At 60.5% G+C, this 18,933-nt stretch overlaps 2 protein-coding genes and 1 long non-coding RNA gene across 3 annotated transcripts in view; 1 reads left to right on the forward strand and 2 right to left on the reverse strand.

Moving 5' to 3' along the window:
- Positions 1–452: 452 nt before the first annotated feature.
- Positions 453–8,650, reverse strand: Ankrd39 (ankyrin repeat domain 39). Its single transcript, XM_005400684.2, has 4 exons — positions 8,499–8,650; positions 5,552–5,655; positions 3,553–3,756; positions 453–823 (listed from the first exon to the last, which is right to left on the reverse strand). The coding sequence occupies exons 1-4, from the start codon at positions 8,596–8,598 to the stop codon at positions 680–682; spliced, it is 552 nt and encodes a 183-aa protein (XP_005400741.1). The 5' UTR covers positions 8,599–8,650; the 3' UTR covers positions 453–679.
- A 1,445-nt stretch (positions 8,651–10,095) lies between these two features.
- Positions 10,096–17,257, reverse strand: Sema4c (sema domain, immunoglobulin domain (Ig), transmembrane domain (TM) and short cytoplasmic domain, (semaphorin) 4C; the record flags this gene model as incomplete). The annotated part of the gene is given in 14 exon segments (XM_013522747.1): positions 10,096–11,795; positions 11,912–11,982; positions 12,070–12,227; positions 13,059–13,171; positions 13,274–13,496; positions 13,589–13,733; positions 14,176–14,351; positions 14,435–14,586; positions 14,683–14,799; positions 14,898–14,994; positions 15,076–15,174; positions 15,292–15,354; positions 15,588–15,736; positions 17,112–17,257. Coding segments are annotated over 14 exon segments (2,496 nt in total). The 3' UTR covers positions 10,096–10,971.
- LOC106150289 overlaps positions 17,223–18,933 on the forward strand; it is a 3,067-nt gene continuing 1,356 nt past the window's right edge. Inside the window, exon 1 of the long non-coding RNA XR_001237013.1 lies at positions 17,223–17,576. This is a non-coding gene — a long non-coding RNA (uncharacterized LOC106150289). The remainder of the gene's footprint in view (positions 17,577–18,933) is intronic.

Raw genomic sequence — 18,933 nt, forward strand, 5'->3', positions numbered from 1 at the left:
ATTCTGCATCTGCAGAAGCCTTTCTCTGCGGACAGCTGAACCACCCTTCCTCGAAGCACCAGGGCCTCCCTGCTTGGCGAGCAGACTCCTTCCCCAGCACTGGGGACCGAACCCAGGGCCGTCACACTGTGCTCCAGCCCCAGCCCTGTTCCTATTCCTCTACCGACACGGTCTGGCTGCTGCCTGCGGGCTGCCGGCTTCACAGGACTGTGCAAAGGCCGCTGGCCAAGGAGGACCCCGTCATTCACACGCGCTTGTACCATGCCCTCCCCAAGGCCCCAGAGCCACCCTGCGGTGACCACCCCCACCTCCCCGATGAGGACACGAGGGACTGAGGCCGAAGCACCCTGCGCCACGGCGGCTCAGCCAGTCCCACGGCCCACACCTCCGCTCCTCGGCTTTGTGCTTTCACACCGAGGTGCTCCAGCTCAACATTCGCCCTGTGCATGGCATGAGGTCAGGAGATAACTTTATTTTTCCCAAGTGCGTAGATGTTTCCACGGGATTAACTCAGAATGGGACCGTGTGTCCCGGCTTAAATGCTGCCAGCTCCGCCTCGCTGCCACCCTGGCTCTGTGTGGCTCTGGGTGTCCTGGGAGGGCTGTCCGCCTGCGTGGATGCTGAGCAGGCGGGGCAGGCCATGGCCTGGTGTTTGTGCTCTCAACGTGGTGCTGTCACCTCAGCTGGCCAGCAGGTCCCGCAGGGCACTGTTGCCCGGCAGCAGGTCGCAGGCGAGCCGCGCCTTCCGGTCCCGGACGGCCTTCAGGGCCGGGCTGTGCTGCAGCAGCAGGGAGCAGATGTCCCCGTGTCCCCTCTCGGCAGCCTGCGGAGAGAGGCTCCGTCAGCAGGCGGCACCAGGGTCCCTGCAGGGCCTGCCCCGCTCAGGAACTTCCTCTCCTGAAGCAGAGGTGTGCGGGCAACGGAGAAGGGGCAGACGTCTAATCCCGCCGCATCCTGGGGCGTTGGGCACAGACTGGTGAAGCCCCCGTGCCAGCCTGGCACTCAGCCTGACCTCTCTTCCTCATGCCCTCTGCCCTGTGGCCCTGCTTGTCTCCAGCCAGATCCTCATGCCCTCAGCACCCCAGGCCCCACCAGGCACTGGCAGGCACAGGGGCCTAGGGCACGGACCCCGGCCTCTGGGCACACGGCTGTACAGGGCAGACCTGGGCGTTTCTGGCCCCGCCTCGCTCCCCTCTGTGAGAACACTTCCCAGACACTGAGTTCTGGCCCCCTCCGCCAAAGCAGGAGTCCGGTGAGCTCTGCTGGAAGTCTCATTTCTCTGTCACAGCCCCCAGAGGCAGGGAGCACCATGTCCCCACGGACACAGGAAGAGACCTGGGCTGCAGTAAGTAGCCCACCCAGGTCCCAGGGTGGCCCGGGCATCTACGCCGGCTCCATGGACTCTGGATAACTCTGTTGCCCGCCGTTGCCTCCTCCTCCTAGCGACAGATGGACTGCAGGGGCGTCTGAGAGGAGGCAGCCACTGCACCCCACGCCTGAACCCAGATCCTGTGCAGAGCTTCTTAAAGAGCTGGGACTGCAGATTCCTGACCTTGCTGCCTCCATCAGACAGGGGGTCCTGCAGGCAGCTGGGGGCCTCATTCATCCCGAGTAATGTTTTCATAAAAAGTGAAGCACCAGCTGGGCATGGTGGGCATGCATATAATCTTAGCACCAGGAGGCTGAGGCAGGAGGCTCGCCGAGAATGAGGCCAGCCTGGGCTACTTAGCGAGACTGTCTCAATCCTCTCAAAGAATAATAAACCACCAGTGTTTGCAAATAATCTATTAAAAAAAAAAAAAAAAAGAGGAACAGGTGTGTACATCTCTCACACATCTGCACTGTCTGAGTGGGAGGAACAGAGCTGTGTCCAAAGTCAGCAAGCACTGGCACCACCAGCCCAGCAAGTCCCCGTGTGGTGGTGGCAGCACCTCCTGTGAACGCCCCTCTGCCAACTGTGGCAGGAAACCCTGGAGCAGCAGCAGCCTGGACCATGACGACTCAGGCAGTCTGCCTCTCCCACAGGCAAGGCTTTAACAAAACCCAACATCCAGCCGGGCGTGGTGGTGCACGCCTGGAATCAGCACTCGGGAGGCTGAGGCAGGAGGACCGCTGTGACTTTGAGGCCAGCTAAACTACATAGTGAGACCTGGTTCCAACAAAACAAAAGCAAGAAAATGAGAAGACAGAGGTATAGGGCACAAGGGCAGGAGGTTGAGGCTGGAGAGGTGGGTGGGTGGTGACCCCAGGTCTTGCAGATGGCTCCAGACCTGAGGAGAGAGAGTGGGGGTCTAAAGGAGGGTAGGGCTCATCAGATTCTTTAAAACCACTGCTCTGGGGGGAAATCAAAGTGGGGGTGAAAGAGGGATGTATTCACACACATAAACCATACATGAGTGTAAGCCACCTCCCAACCCGGCCCACCTGTAATCCCAGCACTCTGGGAGGCTGAGGCAGGAGGACTGCAAGTTTGAGCCCAGCCTGGGCCACTTAGTGAGACCTTATATCAAAAATAAAAAGTGAAAAGGGCTGGGGATGTAGGTCAGTGTGAAGATCCTAGGTTCAAGGACCCAGTACCAGTACCAGATACACACACACACACACACACACACACACACACACACACACACAGAGACACCTCAGGAAGCAGTAAATAGATGCCTGGAAGGAGGAGCTACAGGTGCTCGTTTTCCCAGCATGCTACGCTGAGCATGTGGATGTCTCTAGCCAGAAAGGTTAATGCAGTGCTGGACCACTCTGGCTCTGACGGGCAGGAGGGGCACAGCTTTGAGAGGTAGTCACACGGAACGTCTCGGGACACCCCGCTCTCAGGACGAGAGCTGAGCACACCATGCATTCTTGATCACTGCATAGGGACAAGGCTGAAAGATAATGCATTCATTAATTTTTATTTTCTTCCCTACACCTTTCTATTTCCCCCAAGTTTTCTACAATGAATATGTTATAACTCTTCTTTTTCGTTGTTTGTTTTTTGTTTTATGAGACAGGGTCTCACTATGTAGTTCAGTTAGGCCTTGAACTCACTGTGTAGCCCCAGATGCCCTTGAACTTGTGGTGATCCTCCTGTCTCAGCCTCTTGAGTGTTGGTTCTTTTTTTTTTTTCTGGTACCGGGGATCGAACTCGTGACCTTGCACTTGCCAGGCAGGAGCTGTGCCGCTGAGCTAAATCTCCAGCTTGAGTGTTGGGATTCCAGGTGTGTAGCACCACGCCTGGCTTTTGTGATTTTTTGAGACAGGGTTTCACCCTATACTCCAGGTTGGCCTCAAACTTGTTACGTAATACAGGCTGGCCTCAAACTTTCCATCCTCCTGCCTCAGCCTTCCAAGTGCTGGGATTATAGGCACGTACCCTCCCAAGCCCCCCGCATGTTATATTTTACAAGAAGAAAGTTTTTGGGCTGGGCTTGGTGGCAGCTGAGGCAGGAAGATTGCTGTGAGCTTGAGGCCAGCCTGGGTTACAGAGAGAAACCCTATCTCAAAACACAAAAAAAATAAAAGAAAATTTGGTGGCGGCGGGGGGGAGGGACCGACCTTATGTAGACTGGTCATGCCGTCGTCGTCCACCAGCCGGGGGTCGGAGCCGTGCGAGAGCAGCAGCCGTGCGATCTCCGTGTGGCCGCAGTAGCTGGCACGGTGCAGGGCCGTGGCGCCCCCATGGGTCTGGGCGTCACACTTCGCCCCGCTTTCCAGCAGGAGCTGGCACACGGCGTAGTGCCCGTTGCGGCTGGCGTAGTGCTGCGGGGGCAGAGAGCCAGGTCAGGAGGCAGAGCCCAGGCCGGCGGTGAGGGCGGCAAGGTGGTGAGGACCACCCGGCAGCGGGGGACCGCTGGGCACACTGCTCCGTGCCCACTGCCAGCTTCTGCCTGGGAGGAGGCTCCCCGGCCTCTGGCCGACGCAGGCAGGAAGCAGCGCTCACAGCGATGGCCCCGGGCAGGGTGCTCGCTTCCTAGACAGGGAAGCTTGCTGGAAGAAAGCAAGTCACAGGAACAGGGGACGCTTTCCAGCCGGGACTCCAACAGCACGGGGCACAAGCGGCAGTTACGGGTGGGACACAGCCTCACTGGCGTCCACACAGCGAGGGGACGAGCAGGGTGAGCAGACAGCCTGCAGGATGCCGTGCTCTAGCTGCAGGGGAAACAACCCAGTCATCTCCGACACAGAATCCAACAGCGGACTCGTGAAGTGGTGTGGATGGCCAGTAAGTATGTGAAAAACCACCACCCTGTATTAGCCATTAGGAAAATGCAAATCAAAACTACACCGAGCCGGGCATGGTGGCGCACACCTGTAATCCCAGCACTCTGAAGGCTGAGGCAGGAGGGCTGCTGTGAGTTCGAGGCAAGTCTGAGCTACATAGCAGGACCCTGTCTCAAAATAAGTAAAAACTACCAGAGCCCACACCTCACCCGTGTCAGAATGGCTATCATCAAGAACCCAGAAAACAGTAAGGTTGGTGTGGCTGTGGGGCGCTGTGGGGATGTAAAATAGTACAGCCACTACGGAAATCAGTCCTCAAAACCTACAAACAGAGCTATCATTCGATCTAGCTATGCATCTCCTTTGCACATAGCTGAGGCATTAAAGTCAGAACACTACAGGGACACCTGCAGACCCACAATTATTGCAGCACAGTTCACAGTAGCCAAGGTGTGCTGCCCGTCAACAGGTGAATGTCAAACACACACACAATGAGTATCATTCAGCCATAAAAAGAAAAAAATTCATTTGTAGGAAGACAGATGGGTCCGGTGGTCATCATGTCAAGTGGAATAAGCCACATCCAGACAAGTATCACATGTTTTCCTTAATATATGGAAATTTAAAAAGCAATCAGGAGGCTGAGGCAGGAAGATTGAGTTTCATGCCAGCCTGGGCTACAGAACAAGTTCAAGGTCAGCCTAGACCACTTGACAAGCCCCTTTTTTGTGGGGGGAAATAACAGGCATGGCAGTGCATGCTTGTAAACCTAGCACTCTGGAAGGCTGAGGCAGGAGAACTGCAAATTAAAACCCAGCCTGGGCACTTTGGCAAGATCTTGTCTCAAAGTACAAAATAAAAATTGGGCTGGGGGATGTAGCTCACTGGAAAACCCCTAGGTTCAGTCCATTGACATTGCCAGGAAAAAAAAAAAAAAGAGAGAGAGAGAGACAGAGAAAGAAAACTGTTGGGCTGGGAATGTAGCTCTTGATACAGCGCCAGGCTGTGGGTTCAAGCCCCAGTGCTACAAATGAAAGGAACAGGAGGTCCATCCGGGCTCTGGCCTTACACTGTTGGCTTCGTCCGTGCTTCTGGGCCTGTGGTGCATCCACGTGTCACTCACTTCACGGCAGCCGGGGGCCAGAGTCCCCGCATCCCCTCCCAGGCATATCCCCAACAGGGAGGTTCCACCGTCCCTGACGGTTCCGAGACCAGGTTGGACACATGGGCCTCTGGGGGACACTAAGCCAAACCACAGCATGGAAGACAGTGTGCACCAACCCCCCTTGGGGAGCCGCCAGCGCTGGTCACAGCGACCCTCTCCCAGCCTCACCAGGGCGGTGTAGCCGGCCGAGTCGGGCTGGCTGGGGTCTGTGGGCTTCTGGATGAAAGACTTCACGCGGCCCAGGTCTCCATCCAGGGCTGCCGACCAGATGCCTGCAGAGAGCCGGGCAAAGACTGAGCAGGTAAATGTCCCAGCGCCAGGGCCGCTCAGCGCCTCCGCCACGTCGGGACCCAAGTCTCCGTGTCTATAACCGGGAGAACATCCGGTCATTCAGCAACCATTATCAGAGCCAAGCCTGCTGGCCCTGCCTATAATCCCAGCTCTCGGAGGCTGAGGCAGGAGGAGTGGGTAAATCCAAGGGCCCCCTGGGGTACACTTGTCTCAAGAAAACAACCAAACAAATACAGTGAAGACCAAAGCCACTGTAGGGATGGGCACTGAAGCCACCCAGCCCACAGGTACCCGGTGCTGGACACACACCTCAGGACTCTGGTGCCAGTGCCCGAGCAGGTCGGGAGGGACAGCTCCAGGCCTCTTGGGTGGCAGGGAGCCGCTCTGAGGCTCCGTGAGCGAAGCCGGGCCGTGGGGGAGCCACCCCAGCGACCAACTGCTCCCAAGGGCCTCCCTTTTCCTCACTGTGGGGAGCGAGCGGGCTGCACCCCGGCAGCTCGCTCATTCCACGCTGAGTGGCCCCACTGAACCCGCAATCTGAACCCGTGGACAGGGTGCAGGGGGAAAGCTGCACTCGCTTGCATTCGGTGAGGACACACGTGCCGGAACACCTTCAGGCCATGTGCACACGGCACAGACAAAACAGGAATGGGGCTCAGAACAGGGCCCTGCTCCCAAGAGATCTTGGTACGTGCAAATATCCCCAAATCTGAAAAAAATCCCAACTCCGAAACACTTCTGTTCCCAAGCATCTGAGGTAAGTTAGGGATAGACAGACTGTGCTTCCTATGTACGTGGAGGTGTTGTAGGCACTCAGGATCGGTCAAAGATAAACAAAACTTAAAAATTTGGCTTAGTGGAGCCTACGTTTCATTTAAAGAAGAAAAACAAGAAACATATGTACATGTGTTTATATATACACATTACATGTAAACGTAATCATCTATGTATATAAACTACATATAATTACATATATTATATATATTACATATATACATATATTATATTTTTCTACATGTATATTCAACATTTTTAAAAATTGAGACAGGGTCCCCCTGTGCAGTTCAGGCTGGCCTTGAGCTCATTTTGTAGCCCAGGCTGGCCTTGAACTTGCAACAATCCTCCTGCCTCAGCTCCTGAATGCTGGGATTACAGGCATCCGCCACCATGCCCCGCTATTCAACACATTTATAAAATAAGTGCGGTGGTACAAAGTTCTCTGAAAATAAGCAGAGGAGAACCAGAACATGGGCGCATGCCGTAATCCTAGCCACTCAGGAAGCCAGAGCAGAAGGATCACAAGTTCAAGACCACCTTGGGGAACTCTGCAAGACCCTATCTAAAAATTAAAGGCCTGGGATGTAGCTCAGTGGTAGAGTGCTTGGTCAGCATGTGTGAGGCCCTAGGTTCAATACCCGGTGACCGCTGCTCCCTCTAAAAAAATCCCCAAATGAGACAGGTGTGGCTGATGCATAGTGGTGATTGCAGGCAATCAAGAATTGAAATGGGGGCTGGGGATTTAGCTCAGCGGCAAAGCGCCTGCCTGGCAAGCGCAAGGTCGTGAGTTCGGTTCCCGGTACCGGAGAAAAACAAAACAAAACAAAAAGCCAAAAGAATTGAAATAAGGGTGGAGAAATAGAGCAGGAATATGGTCAAGGAGCCTTGTAGGCCATTATATGGAGTTTGGATTTGTTCTGAAAGCAATGACAGCCAGGTGGGGAGGTGCACACCTGTAATCTCAGCATTCTGAGAGTTTGAGGCAGGAAGATTGAAAATCTGAGCCCAGCCTGGGGAATTTAGGGACTTAGTTAGACCTCATCTAAAAATTAAAAAAACAGCCGGGCGTGGTGGTGCATGCCTGTAATCCCAGCACTTGAAAGGTTGAGGCAGGAGGACTGTTGCAAGTTCAGCTACAAAGTGAGCTCAAGGCCAGTCTGAAGTGCACAGTGAGACCCTGTCCCAAAAGAAAAAAAAAAGAAAGAAAAAGAAAAAGAGGACTGGGGACTAGCTCAGTGTGAAGGCCCTGGGTTCAGGCCCCAGGTCCACAAAAACAAACAAAAAACAATGGGAAACCTGGTGTGCCAGCACCTCCTTTAATTCCAGTGCTCAGGAGGCAGAGGCAGGAGGATCATGAGTTTGAGGCCAGATTACAGTGAGACCTTGCCTCAAAAAATAAAAGCCTCAGGAATTGCAATAATCTGATTTAGTATTTTCCAAGGGCTCCTCGGGCTGCTGCGGGGAACGGAAAAACGAGGGGCGAGGGGGGTCCGCTGGGTTGGGGGGCGAGCCCGAAAGCGGAAGTCCTGCTGCTTCCTTAGCCTAGAGGTTGGCTCGGGGGAGGTGAGGGAAGTGGGCAGGCGCAGACCCGCTGCTCTGCGGTAATGGTGAAGTGTGAACGCATCGGCGGCGGCAGCACATAACCAAGGACGACGGTGTCACTATGACTGCGCAGAGCCCCTGCGGGACGGGGCACAGCCAGGTAGCGCCTGCACAGAGAGCAGACACTGGCGCCCAGCTTTCCTGCAGGCAGCAGGGCTTCCTCTCCGGGCCCCCTGGGCAGCCCGGTCACCTGTCACCCGCCGAGGTCGTGGCCGCTTCCCAGGCGTGTGCACCGCCCAGCAGCCCGGGCCGCAGCGGCACCGCGAAGACCGAGCCCGGGCCCTGCCCTCCCGGGGGCGCGATGCCGGCTGCAGAGTCGGCTCCCACCCGAGCAGCCCTGGGTCTCCGGGTGCGGCCGCCAGCAGGACGCAGGCTCGGCCGCACCACTCGGGCAGCTTACGGCAACGACGGCGCGGTGTCCCTGCCCGCACCTCTCTCGTCTCACCTCTCTCGAAGTCCATCTCTTCCAGCGTCTGCTGCACTCCGGGCACCGCCGCCGGGCACGAGCAGCACGGCCCGTCCCCACACGGCCGCGGCGCCGCCATCCTGGCCTCGGCCGCCCGAGAGAGGTGGAAGCAGCGCCCGCCCCGCCGTCACAATCCGGCCACTCGGCGCCCGCGCTGTCCTCCAGTCCCGCCCCTGGCCCGAGTGAACCAACCCAGCGCCTAGCCCTTACCTGGAGAGCCAATCGTATGATGAGGCGGGGCTTAGCCGTCGAAACATGTTTCGACGCCGCCACGCGAGGGCGCGCTAGGCTAAGCGAGGACGGTGGGATTGGGCGCAGTGGGACTGGGCTGCCGCGAGGGCGGGGCGCCGCGCCCTGCAGCTCGTGGGGGGGGGATGGAGGGGAACCAGGCGGCTGGGCGTGGTCTGACCGTGTCCTGTTGGCCAACCCTGGGTGCTCTTCTCTCGGCACCCTCGCCCCGACCCCACCCCACCGCACCCCACCCCTGCAGTACCCCAGGTCCAGCGGCTTGCAAGGCCACCGACACCCTCCTCATTGCTTCACAATCCCATAGGGAGCCGGGCATGGTGGCACCCGCTGGTAATCCCAGCACTTTCCGAGGGTGAAGCAAGAGGATTGCAAGTTCGAGCCCAGCCTGGGCAATTTAGTGAGACTGTCTCAAAAAAGGGCTGCAGATATAGCTCAGTGCCCTAGTTCAATCCCCGGTACCACAATGAAAAAAATAGCCAGCAAGGGGCCAACCACAGTCCCTCGGAGCACCCCAAGGGCAGGACCATGGCCCCCCCCAACCGTGCCAAGCCCCCCACTTGCTTTTCTGAGCCCAGCTCCAGGTTTCCCAAAATGCCCCTCGGGCTGATGGTTGTGGGCAGCGGATGGCTGTGGACGGTTGCCAAGGACAGCAACGGCGGTCCCAGACCCAGCCAGCTGTTCCACCGCTCAGGGGAGCTCAGGCCTCCGTGTCGGCGTGGGTTGGCCACTTCTAACCCGTCCTTGGCACTCAGCGGCACATCCAGGCTGCGGCCTGTTGTTTGTCTTAGGAACATCTGGGTGCTGTACCTCTTCCTGGCCAGCGCAGGGCTGGGAACGCTGGGTGGCTCCTTCCCTACATGGTCAGGATGTCAGGACTGCAGCACTCTCAGGCCAGCAGCCTGGAAGTTCTCTCTCCTGGTGAGCTGACCCGGAGTCCAGACTCCACGTAAACCACGGCTCCTTCTTCTGTTGCTTCAGAGGCTTCTAGGAAGTCCCCTCACTCCCACTCACCCTCCCCAGAGGGTGGGGGGGCAGCCCCACCCCCCGCCTTGTCTCTCTGGCCCCCAGCCAGGCTGGTCCCAGGGGCTGTGGCCCTGGTCTGGTTCCCAGCCCCATAGGCACGACTGTGGGAAAACACTGGAGTCTGGGCTGTCCCCCGCCCCCTGGAGGGGCACCAGCAGCCAGGGACCACAGCAGGGGAGGCTGCCCTGGGACCACAGCCAGGAGTATGGGGGGGGGGGACCAGCCTTCCTCATGACCCAAGGGACCTTCCCTCTCCATACCCAGAGAGATAAGGCTTAGCCCGGAATGCTCGACCTCATCCCAGTAAGTTTCATTTTCTCGGTTTTATTTGTCAATATAAAAATACTCAAACATTTACAACAAATAAATACGCAAGGACACAATAAGTTACACTGTTAGGAGCCCTCTTCCTGGGCCGGCAGAGGGTATGCTACCCACAGCACGCCCTCCCTCTCCCCACATGACATTTCCCCAGCCCCGCCCTGGAAGAGGACCAGTATAAAATACCACCAAACTGGGGCCCAGAGGGAGGCCCCGCCCACCCTACCCCCAAACACACAGGAGGCGCCATCTCCCTCCCCCCACCCTGAAAACATTCACAGCCCCGGGACAGGGCTAGGCCCACCCCTGGGCCCTGCGCTCCTCCCCATCCCCCAGAGGGGTACAGCACCCTGCCCACCCCACCCCCATATGTACACAGGTGCCCCGAATTTGGGACAGATGGGGGTAAGAGAGACAAAGTGATCCGACCCCTTCCCCTTCATAGCTCCAAAGACTCACCAGGAGGACCCTAGGCCAAGGGAAGACTCCACAGAAACGGGACGGCTGAGCCACACACGCACGCGCACGCTCACACACGCACCCATGCAGACGCACACGCTCTCATGCAGACACACGCTCACATGCACAGACACACCCACATCTTCCAACTTCTGCCTTACAAAGTTCTGGCTGCTGGGGTCCCATGTGTCCGAGATTCACAGAGGAGGAAGGCTGGTGCCCTGGTGAGCCACTCCAAGTGGCAGTGCCCATGCTGAGCAGGTCTTCACGGCCAGGCAGGTGCTGGGCAGTGCCAGTCCCAGGCAGAGCAGGTGCCCGAGCCATGTCCCTGAGGTAGCTGGTGCCTGTGCAAAAGTAGGGGCCGCACCTCCCGCGTGCCCCGCCGATGCGGTGGGTCCCCTCATACCGAGGACTCCTCTGGGTTGGAGTCGGGCAGCGGCTGGCGCTGCTGCAGCTTGCGTCTCAGTTCGTCGGCGAGCTCGGGCAGGGGGTGCCCGCCCCGGTCCTCTCCTCCTAACTGTAAGCGCACATAACCGTTGGCATTCGAGTTCCGCCCGCCCCCCAGGTGGAGCCGAGTTGGAGAAGGCAGGGGCTGGCCGGGGATGCCAGGAGGTGGGGAGGGGGGCCCGCCCCCAGGCTGGCACCTTGCGTGTCCAGGCACAATCTTGAGCGAGCCATCGGAGTAGTAGTAGCCAACCGGATCCCAAAGTTTCTCATCTGTTTCTGGGCCAGGCCGGAAGGGCGGACTGGTGGGCTCCTTGGGCAGCTCCAGCGGGTATACTAGGGTCCTCTCGGCTGCCTTGGCACCTTTCTCCAACTCTTCCCGCAGCCGCCGGCGCAATGACAGAACCAGCAGCAGCAGTACCAGGCATACGGCCCCCAGGGCCACCACAGCCAGCCATACCAGCCCCAGGTTTTCCAAGGGCGCCCGGGCCTCCAAGGTCACTGACGGGCCGGCCACAACCGCCACGAGGTAGCCTTCTGCAGCCAGCCGCGCGCCCTGCTCCTCTGAAAAGCAGTGGTAGGCGCCCGCGTGGCGGGGCTGGGCGGCCATCACCACCAGGGCCTGCAGCCGCGTGTCGTAGAGGAAGGCGCCAGGCTGTTCTGCAGGCAGATCCCGATCCCTGAAGGTCCAGCGGGCACGGGCCAGGTTGGAGGAGAGGCGGCAGGGCAGCACCAGGTCTGTGCCCGCCACCACCGTGATGTTTTTGGGTGTGAGCCTGACTGCAGTGGCAGAGACAAGAGCAGCGTTTTATTGAGGGGAAGCCAGGGCCAGGGACGCAGGGTCTCTAACCGAGGCCCAGGAGTTCAACAGCAAGGGTACAGAGCAGACAGCTCACCTTTCTTACTGCCATGCAGGTTACAGATGCTCGACGTGTCTAACATGGTCACGTGCTGGACCAGCAGGGATCTGGAGGGGAACCGGGGATGTCAGCACCCCGGCTCCAGCTCATCTGTCCTCCCATGCCCAGGCTGCCATCCTCAGAGCCCAACTCACCCAGAGTGGCCACCTGTGGCCACACAGCGGCTGGCATTGACATTCCAGGCACAGTAGGGGTCCCGGGCTAGCACGCAGTCTGCGCAGGAGCGGTACTTGCCACAGGCGGCCAGGGGCAGCTGCACGAGCTGAGAGCGGGAGCCAGCAAAGAGCAGCTTCTGCAGGAAAATCAGGGACAGAAGGGTCAGTGGTGCTGGGGTTACAGCTGGGGAGCACAGCCCCAAGAGGTAGCCCCAGGAGAAAGAAGGCAGAGGTGAGTCCAAAGCCTGAGAACTCACTGAGGGCTTACTACAAGCCGGCCCGATCCTAAGCACCTTAGGACCGTGACCTGATTAAACAGAGACAACAGATGCGTCCCCACACTCTCACGCAAACAGTGTGGGAAACAGTACCCCTAACAACAGCAGCGGTGTAGGATAGGGTGTCTTTCTGTTTGAATGGTGGCTGCCAACCTGTGTGTGTTTATTCAACCCCACACTTTCTTTCTGCCATTATTCCATGTTCCAGGGGAACAGTTTTGAGTCACAATAGCTGGTAAAAGGCAAGCCAATCAAAGTACACAGGGCGCTGGAAATATGCCAAAGACAGTTTTGCATGAGGTTAAAAAAAAAATGCCAACGCATCAGGGAAACGGTCAAGGAAGCGAGGAAGTGGAAGGCCGGGCCCAGAGGGCCCCTGGGGACTGGGAGGAACCAACGTCTTGGGGACACCGTACACGTCCTGCAGCCTGGGAGGTCTGGCCAGCAGGGGTGTGATAGGAAGAGGCTGGAGGAAGAGGGGCCCGAGGAAGGAACACATGAGTGGCTGCCAGGCCCCGTTCTGGGAACGCAGTCCTGGGGGACCTGGCTATATATAAAGGCGCTGTGGACTCCGCTGGCTACTGTGATCACTTCCTGGAGCTCAGACTGCGCTCAGTGCCATGCAATGCCCTGGCAGAGGAGCAGGGCGGAGTGGCACTGGGGACAACAGTGCAGGGCCCGACATCCTACCTTGCTCTGAGATAGCACCAGGCTCTCCACGGGCTCCCGGTCAAACACCTGCAGCTCCTCGATCAGGTGCACCCAGGCGCCTAGGCTCACGGCCTTGAGCAGCCAGCCGTCCCCTGGAGAGGTGCAGAGAGGGGTAAGCAAGCTGGCACAGGGCTCTGGTCATCCCCAGCCACCCCGCCTTGCCCCGCCCCGCCCCGGGGCACAGCCGTGCCTACCTGTACCGATGAACAGCACCGTGTAGGTGGCTCCATCGAGCGCCGTGATCCGGTCGGCCACTAAGTGGGTGAAGTTGGCCTCCTTCTTTACCAGCAGAGGCCGGCCCCAGCGGGGCGCCACCTGCTCCTCCATCAGCGGGTGCTTCTTGATGAAGTTGAGGGTGTTGTCGGGCAGCTCCAGGGAGCTGGTGTAGCCGTGGCGCCGGTGCCAGTTGTTGATGCACTACATGGGGTGGGGGACCGGAGGGCACCGTGAGCCAGCAGGGACAGGCACTGAGCTGACAGCAGGAACATACCACACCCCGCAGGACTCACCGAGCCGGGCCGAGGGGTGGGTACCGTGTCCGTATAGCGGGCCCACTTCTGGGCTTGCTCGCGGTACTCCTTGTAGGGGCCCTCGAACACCCGCTGGATCTCCTCCAGCTGGTACTCACAGACTGCTGACAAGTCCACATCTCCCCTGTCACAAAAATGGACCTCAAGGGTCATGGGTGGTGCCCACCTAAGCCCATCTCACCCCAGTTCCGGGGCAAGAGCACAAGGCAGGGCTCAGCACAAGGTGGTCATGGGCACAAGAATGTACCGGCAGGTCTAAGGTGCCACCCAAGAGCTTTAAAAAGGGGCAGATAAGATGGGTGCGGTGGCACACATGTGTAATCCTGGCACTTGGGAGGCTGAGGCAGGAGGACTGCCACAATTTGAAGCCAGCCTGGGCTATACAGTGAGTTCAAGGCCAGCCTGAAGTATGTAAGGAGCACCTATCTCAAAGCACCCAGGGAAATAAGGCAGCAGAAGCCTGGTGTTCTTGATGTCCTGATGCTGGTCACCTGGATGCCCCTGAGGCCCACGCAGTCCCACACGCCCACCCTCCCCCACCCCCAGGGTGTCCCTGGCCAACGTACCATCGAGCTCGAAAGACCCCAAAAAAGGTGGTGTTGTGCCAGGAGGCGCCTCGCAGGGTGTGTACTGCCCGTAGCTGGTTGAAGTAGAGCTGCCAGTCAGGGGCCGAGCACATCAGCCGCGCCTTCAGGAACGTGGTCCACTTCCGCTGCAGCGTGCGTGCCCCGCCCATGTCTCCCTGGCGGATGGCCAAGGGACAGAGTCGGTCAGCCCCTGCCAGGCCGGCAGGGCTCCCAGGACCCCCGCTGCGGGGCTCAGTACCTTACAGACGCGGGCGACGCGCGCTACCACCTGCTCGGCGTAGCAGTCGTACTCCACGGCCCGCTCGCTGAAGAAGAAGTAGATCTTGTCGTCATCCCCGGTGAAGCTCCCCACGCTCTCGGGGACGTAGGCAGAGCCTACAAAGTGGGGTTCTGTGGCAGGGCGAGGGGGGTCAGCGGCAGGGCGCCAGGGATCTCACAGCACCTCCCACACCGCCTCAGTGCCCCCGGCTCCACGTCAGGGCTCACCATTGAGCCAAAAAGCCAGGTACTCCGTCTTCATGGCGTGGTGGGGGCCCATGTTCCGCAGGATGACAGGCTCTGTGCCCAGGAAGTTGTTGAGCGTGGCCGAATACAGCTCTCCGTCTGTGGGGGATGGAAGTTCAGCTGGGGCTGCAGGGGGGTGCAGACCGGCTCTGGCCGAGAAGGGACTTGCCCAGCCTACACTGGGGATAGACACTTACCCACAAGGAGGCCGGTGTGGCCCTTAGCTGGGTCATAGGGACACTTCCCCTTCCCATCCTCAAAGTCTCCTCGCTCCAAAGTGAAAGTGAGCATGTCCTGGGGACAGAGGGACCATGAGGGGGGAGGCCGCGGCAGGGACGGGAGCAGGCTGGGCCCCCGGGAGCGGACAGCACTCACAATGTAGGTGCACTTGGGCTGGAAGGCGTAGGTCCCGCACGCGTACAGGTGTGAGGTGTTGTAGGGCTGCAGGAAGCGGATGAAGTTGAAGCATTCTGTCTGCAGGGAGAGAGGCGTCCAGTCAGGGAGGGCAGGAGGGCCGGAGACGTGGGCCTCCAGGCCATGAACGCAACAGGCCAGCTCGGGGCCGGCCATGGGTGGTGCCCGGGTGCCCACCTGGTTGCTCTTCCCTTTCTGCATGCACTCAGTTTTCTTCTCAGCTGGTGCCTCCCAGGAGATCTGAGGACAGAGAGGGGCCCGTCAGCGATGTCACAGCTGCAGCAGGGGGCACACGCAGTGCGGACTCTGTCCCCAGCCTGCGTGTGGACACTTCTTCCAGGGGAGGACAGAAGGCCCGAACCACCCCACCAGGGCAGAATCCAGAAGCGCCACTCCGGAGCAGAGGAGCAGGCTCGCTCAGGACTTCTGTGCCCACCTGCCCACCTGGTGCCGCCCACCGCCCCGCCTCTCACCACTCCTTGTAGCTCCAGAGCCTCCACGCTGAAGGCAAACAGCGCCTCGCGCGCCCCCACGTACAGCAGCCCGGACTGCTCGGTCAGGGTCAAGGTCAGGAAGTCCTGGATGCCGGTCTGGGAGAACCGCCGCACCACAGTTGCCAGCTCTGTGGGAACAAGGACAGGGCGGAAGTGAGGAGGGTGCGGACAGGCAGGCCTCCCTGGCGTTCCAGGCACCCCCAGCATCAGCCTTCCTTGGTCCAGTGGTCCCTGAGCCCCATCACCCTGGTTCCCCACTTGGGAGCCCGTGATGCCAGCCAAGCCCCTGCCTGGCAACAATGGACATTTTCTGAATAGGCCTTGGACCTGGGAGCTCCACCCAGGCCCCCATGGCCTTCCTCTGCCCGGGAGGAGGCTGGTCTGGGCTGGTGAGGAGGAAGGAAGGATATCTCGGCCACAGCTTCCGGCCAGAGGAAGCCATCAGACTGATGGTCTCGCGCTCAGGGTCAGCAGCACCTCCGGCCACAGCTGGGCACTTCCCCACCCCCGCTTCCTCGCTGCCATTTCCTACAGAGTCCAGCCAGGCCCGACCGTGGAGCCGGCAGGGGCACAGAAGACTGGCAAGTGCTCCTCGCTTGGGGAAACCCCTCACTCCAAAAGGATGCAAGTCTGGGCTGCTAGTGATGCCCACACAGCTGGCACAGCTGCCTGGGGGCAGCACAGGTGGCAAGACGGCAAGGGAAAGGAGATGGGAGGCGGAGGTGGCACTGCAGCCTGGGGCAGCCTCACTGACGCACAGACACATGACTCTCATACAGTCTCGGGAACCCTTCGCCAGCCCCCTCACAACCGCCAGCCTCGCCTCAGGGTCCCCGCAAGCCAGCCTCGGTCTTCGGAGGCAGGGAAGGGCCCAACCTCGAGCGAGCACGGCAGGGCTTCGCTAGTGTCTGTGCACAGCCTGTGGGAGGTGAGCTCACCCCGGGTCCCCAGAGTGCAGGGACGACACAAACACCTGACATCACCTCTTTGACAGGTGTGTGCACAGCCAGGAAGCTGGGTCCGCTCTGTGCCCCAGTCAGAGCTCCTGCACTTGGGCACACCCACCTACCCAGGGCCACGGCCAGAGCAGGAGCCTGGGGGCAGCAGGAGGCCTATGGGGTAGATGTGGGGACTTCTGGGGACTTGGCTAGAAAGGCTGGAGGCAGAGGCTTTGGTCCACACTTCCTGGATCACGTTTCTCTCTAGGTTTCCACGCACCAGCACAGGAGAACATGCAGCTGCTCTCCCTTACCCCAGGGTGGCCAGGTCTGGGCTGGGGAGATGAAGAGGTCCCCCAAAGCCATGACAGGTATCACAAGAGGGTAGACCCAGGTCCTGACCTGACTACCCGACCTGGGTCCCTGGCCAGACGCGAGAAAGTAGCTCCACACAGCTCACCAGGAGGCCAGTGACACTTGGGGAAATTCCTCTGCAGCCGAAACCTGTCTCCCCAACAAGCCTCCATCCCTCTGCCCCTCCTGCCCCCCAACTTCAGGCACTCACCCCCAGAAGATACTGTCTTCCGGGGCACAAGGTTCCACCACACCTCGGCCCCAATGCCCAGGCCGCACAGCCCTGCTGCCAGCAGCCAGACGGCCCAGTACGGGGCCATGGCACTCGCCGCAGCTCTCAGCTCCAGGCCAGCAGCCCTGGCGAGGGAAAGAGGCGGTCAGCAAACAACCCGGAAGGGGGCCACGCGGAGACGCTGGATCAGGCTCTCGGGGAACCCCCACTGGCCCTGCCCCTCTCTGGCAGAAGAGGTAGCTCCCCAGACCTGGCCTCCGCCCGGCAGGACCGGGGAGTCTCCCGCGCACTGGGAGAGGCGCGGAGCCAGGTGGAGGCCTGGACCGACATCAAGAAGACCCCTAAGGCCTCAAGGCCACCCTACACCCTCTCCTCTACAGGAAGCTGTTTGGAAAAACAGAAAAGGAGGGACACCCCTCTCCCACACACAGGGCTTTGACAGAGGTACAGGACTTTCTTAAAATAACCTCAAGGAGCAAGACCTGCAACCACTGGGGTGCGCAGCCCCAAGATCTAATTCTGCCAGGTCCAGAACTAGGGATGCGGGGGTGGGAGGTGGGGTGGGAGTTGGCAAAGCCCCCCACGGGGGCGCGGCGCAGCAGGTCCTGGTCCCTGCTGGTCCCCTCCCCCCAGGGCAGACAATGGCCCGGCAGAGCCCCAAACCCCGTTCCACATCAGCAGGGCTGGGGCGGGAGCAGGGCCGGGAGCCTGAGGGGCCCAGTTTCCCGAGGCCCCTTTGTTGCCCAAGAGGGAGGCAGGAAGTGGGTGGGATGGGCGTGGAAATGACCAGGGCCTCATCCTGTCCCCCCACAGCCTTCTAGGAGACACTCGCCCTCGGGCTGCGGGCGGCGGGACAGCGGGCAGGCTCGGGTCTCATCCAGGGTGCCCCCCCACACACACCCGCGGCGCTGGGCGCGGGCAGGCGGGGCACGGGGAGGGCGGAGAAGGGGTGGGGAGCTCGAGGGGGTCCGCGCGGGCCGCGCGCGCTGGGCCGGCGCCCCTGCACTCCCCTAGGAACCTCTCCAACTGGGCGACAGCGCCCCGGGGACCCTGGCCTGGGCAGGCCATCGAGATTTATTTCTACTGCCCCAGCCCGCGCACCTCGGGCAGGGTAGGCAGAAACGGGGAACCTGCTCACTCCAAAACAAAGGGTCCCCGCCAAGACCCCATCCCGGGTGCCCCCGGTTCTCCCCTCCCCCAGCCCCGGGATTTGAATGCAAACAAAGCGGCGGCGCCGGGAGCGTGGCGAGCCCGGCTGCGGACGCCCTCTGCCGGCCCGGAACCCCAGCGCCGGCAAGGCGGGGGGCTGGGGCGCGCTCGCCCCCGATAGTCCCCCCAACACTTCCCCACCGCGAGGCCGTCACCCCAGCTCCGGCCGGACCCCGCGGCGTGCTCTGAGGACTCGAAGGCGCCGCTAGCCCCCTCCCCCAGAGCGAGGTGCTCGGGCGGCGAGGAGGCGGCGGGGTACGGGGTCCAGGCGGGGCGCGCTCCGCACCCTCGCCCACCCCGAACGGCCGACTACGGACGGCGACCGGGCTCGGGTAGTGGGGGATCTGGCTTCCCCGGCCAGCACGCCCCCTCCTCGAGGAGAACGCGAGGGCGGAGGGGCGCAGGAGGGAAATCCGATTCCACAACATCGGCCTCGGTCCAAGCCCGCCCCAAAGTTTCCGTCGGGGGTGGAGGAGCTGGGGGCAGCTCGGGAGCCTGGCAAGGATCCCGGCCGCGCGCCGGACGGATAGCACGGGGGACCCCGCGCCCCAGACCCGCCCGTGCCCCGGGCCCCGGGGCTGCAGGCGCGGCT

Source organism: Chinchilla lanigera, unplaced genomic scaffold (assembly GCF_000276665.1).
Source record: "Chinchilla lanigera isolate Chin_1 unplaced genomic scaffold, ChiLan1.0 scaffold00069, whole genome shotgun sequence".
NCBI classification, from domain to species: domain Eukaryota; kingdom Metazoa; phylum Chordata; class Mammalia; order Rodentia; family Chinchillidae; genus Chinchilla; species Chinchilla lanigera.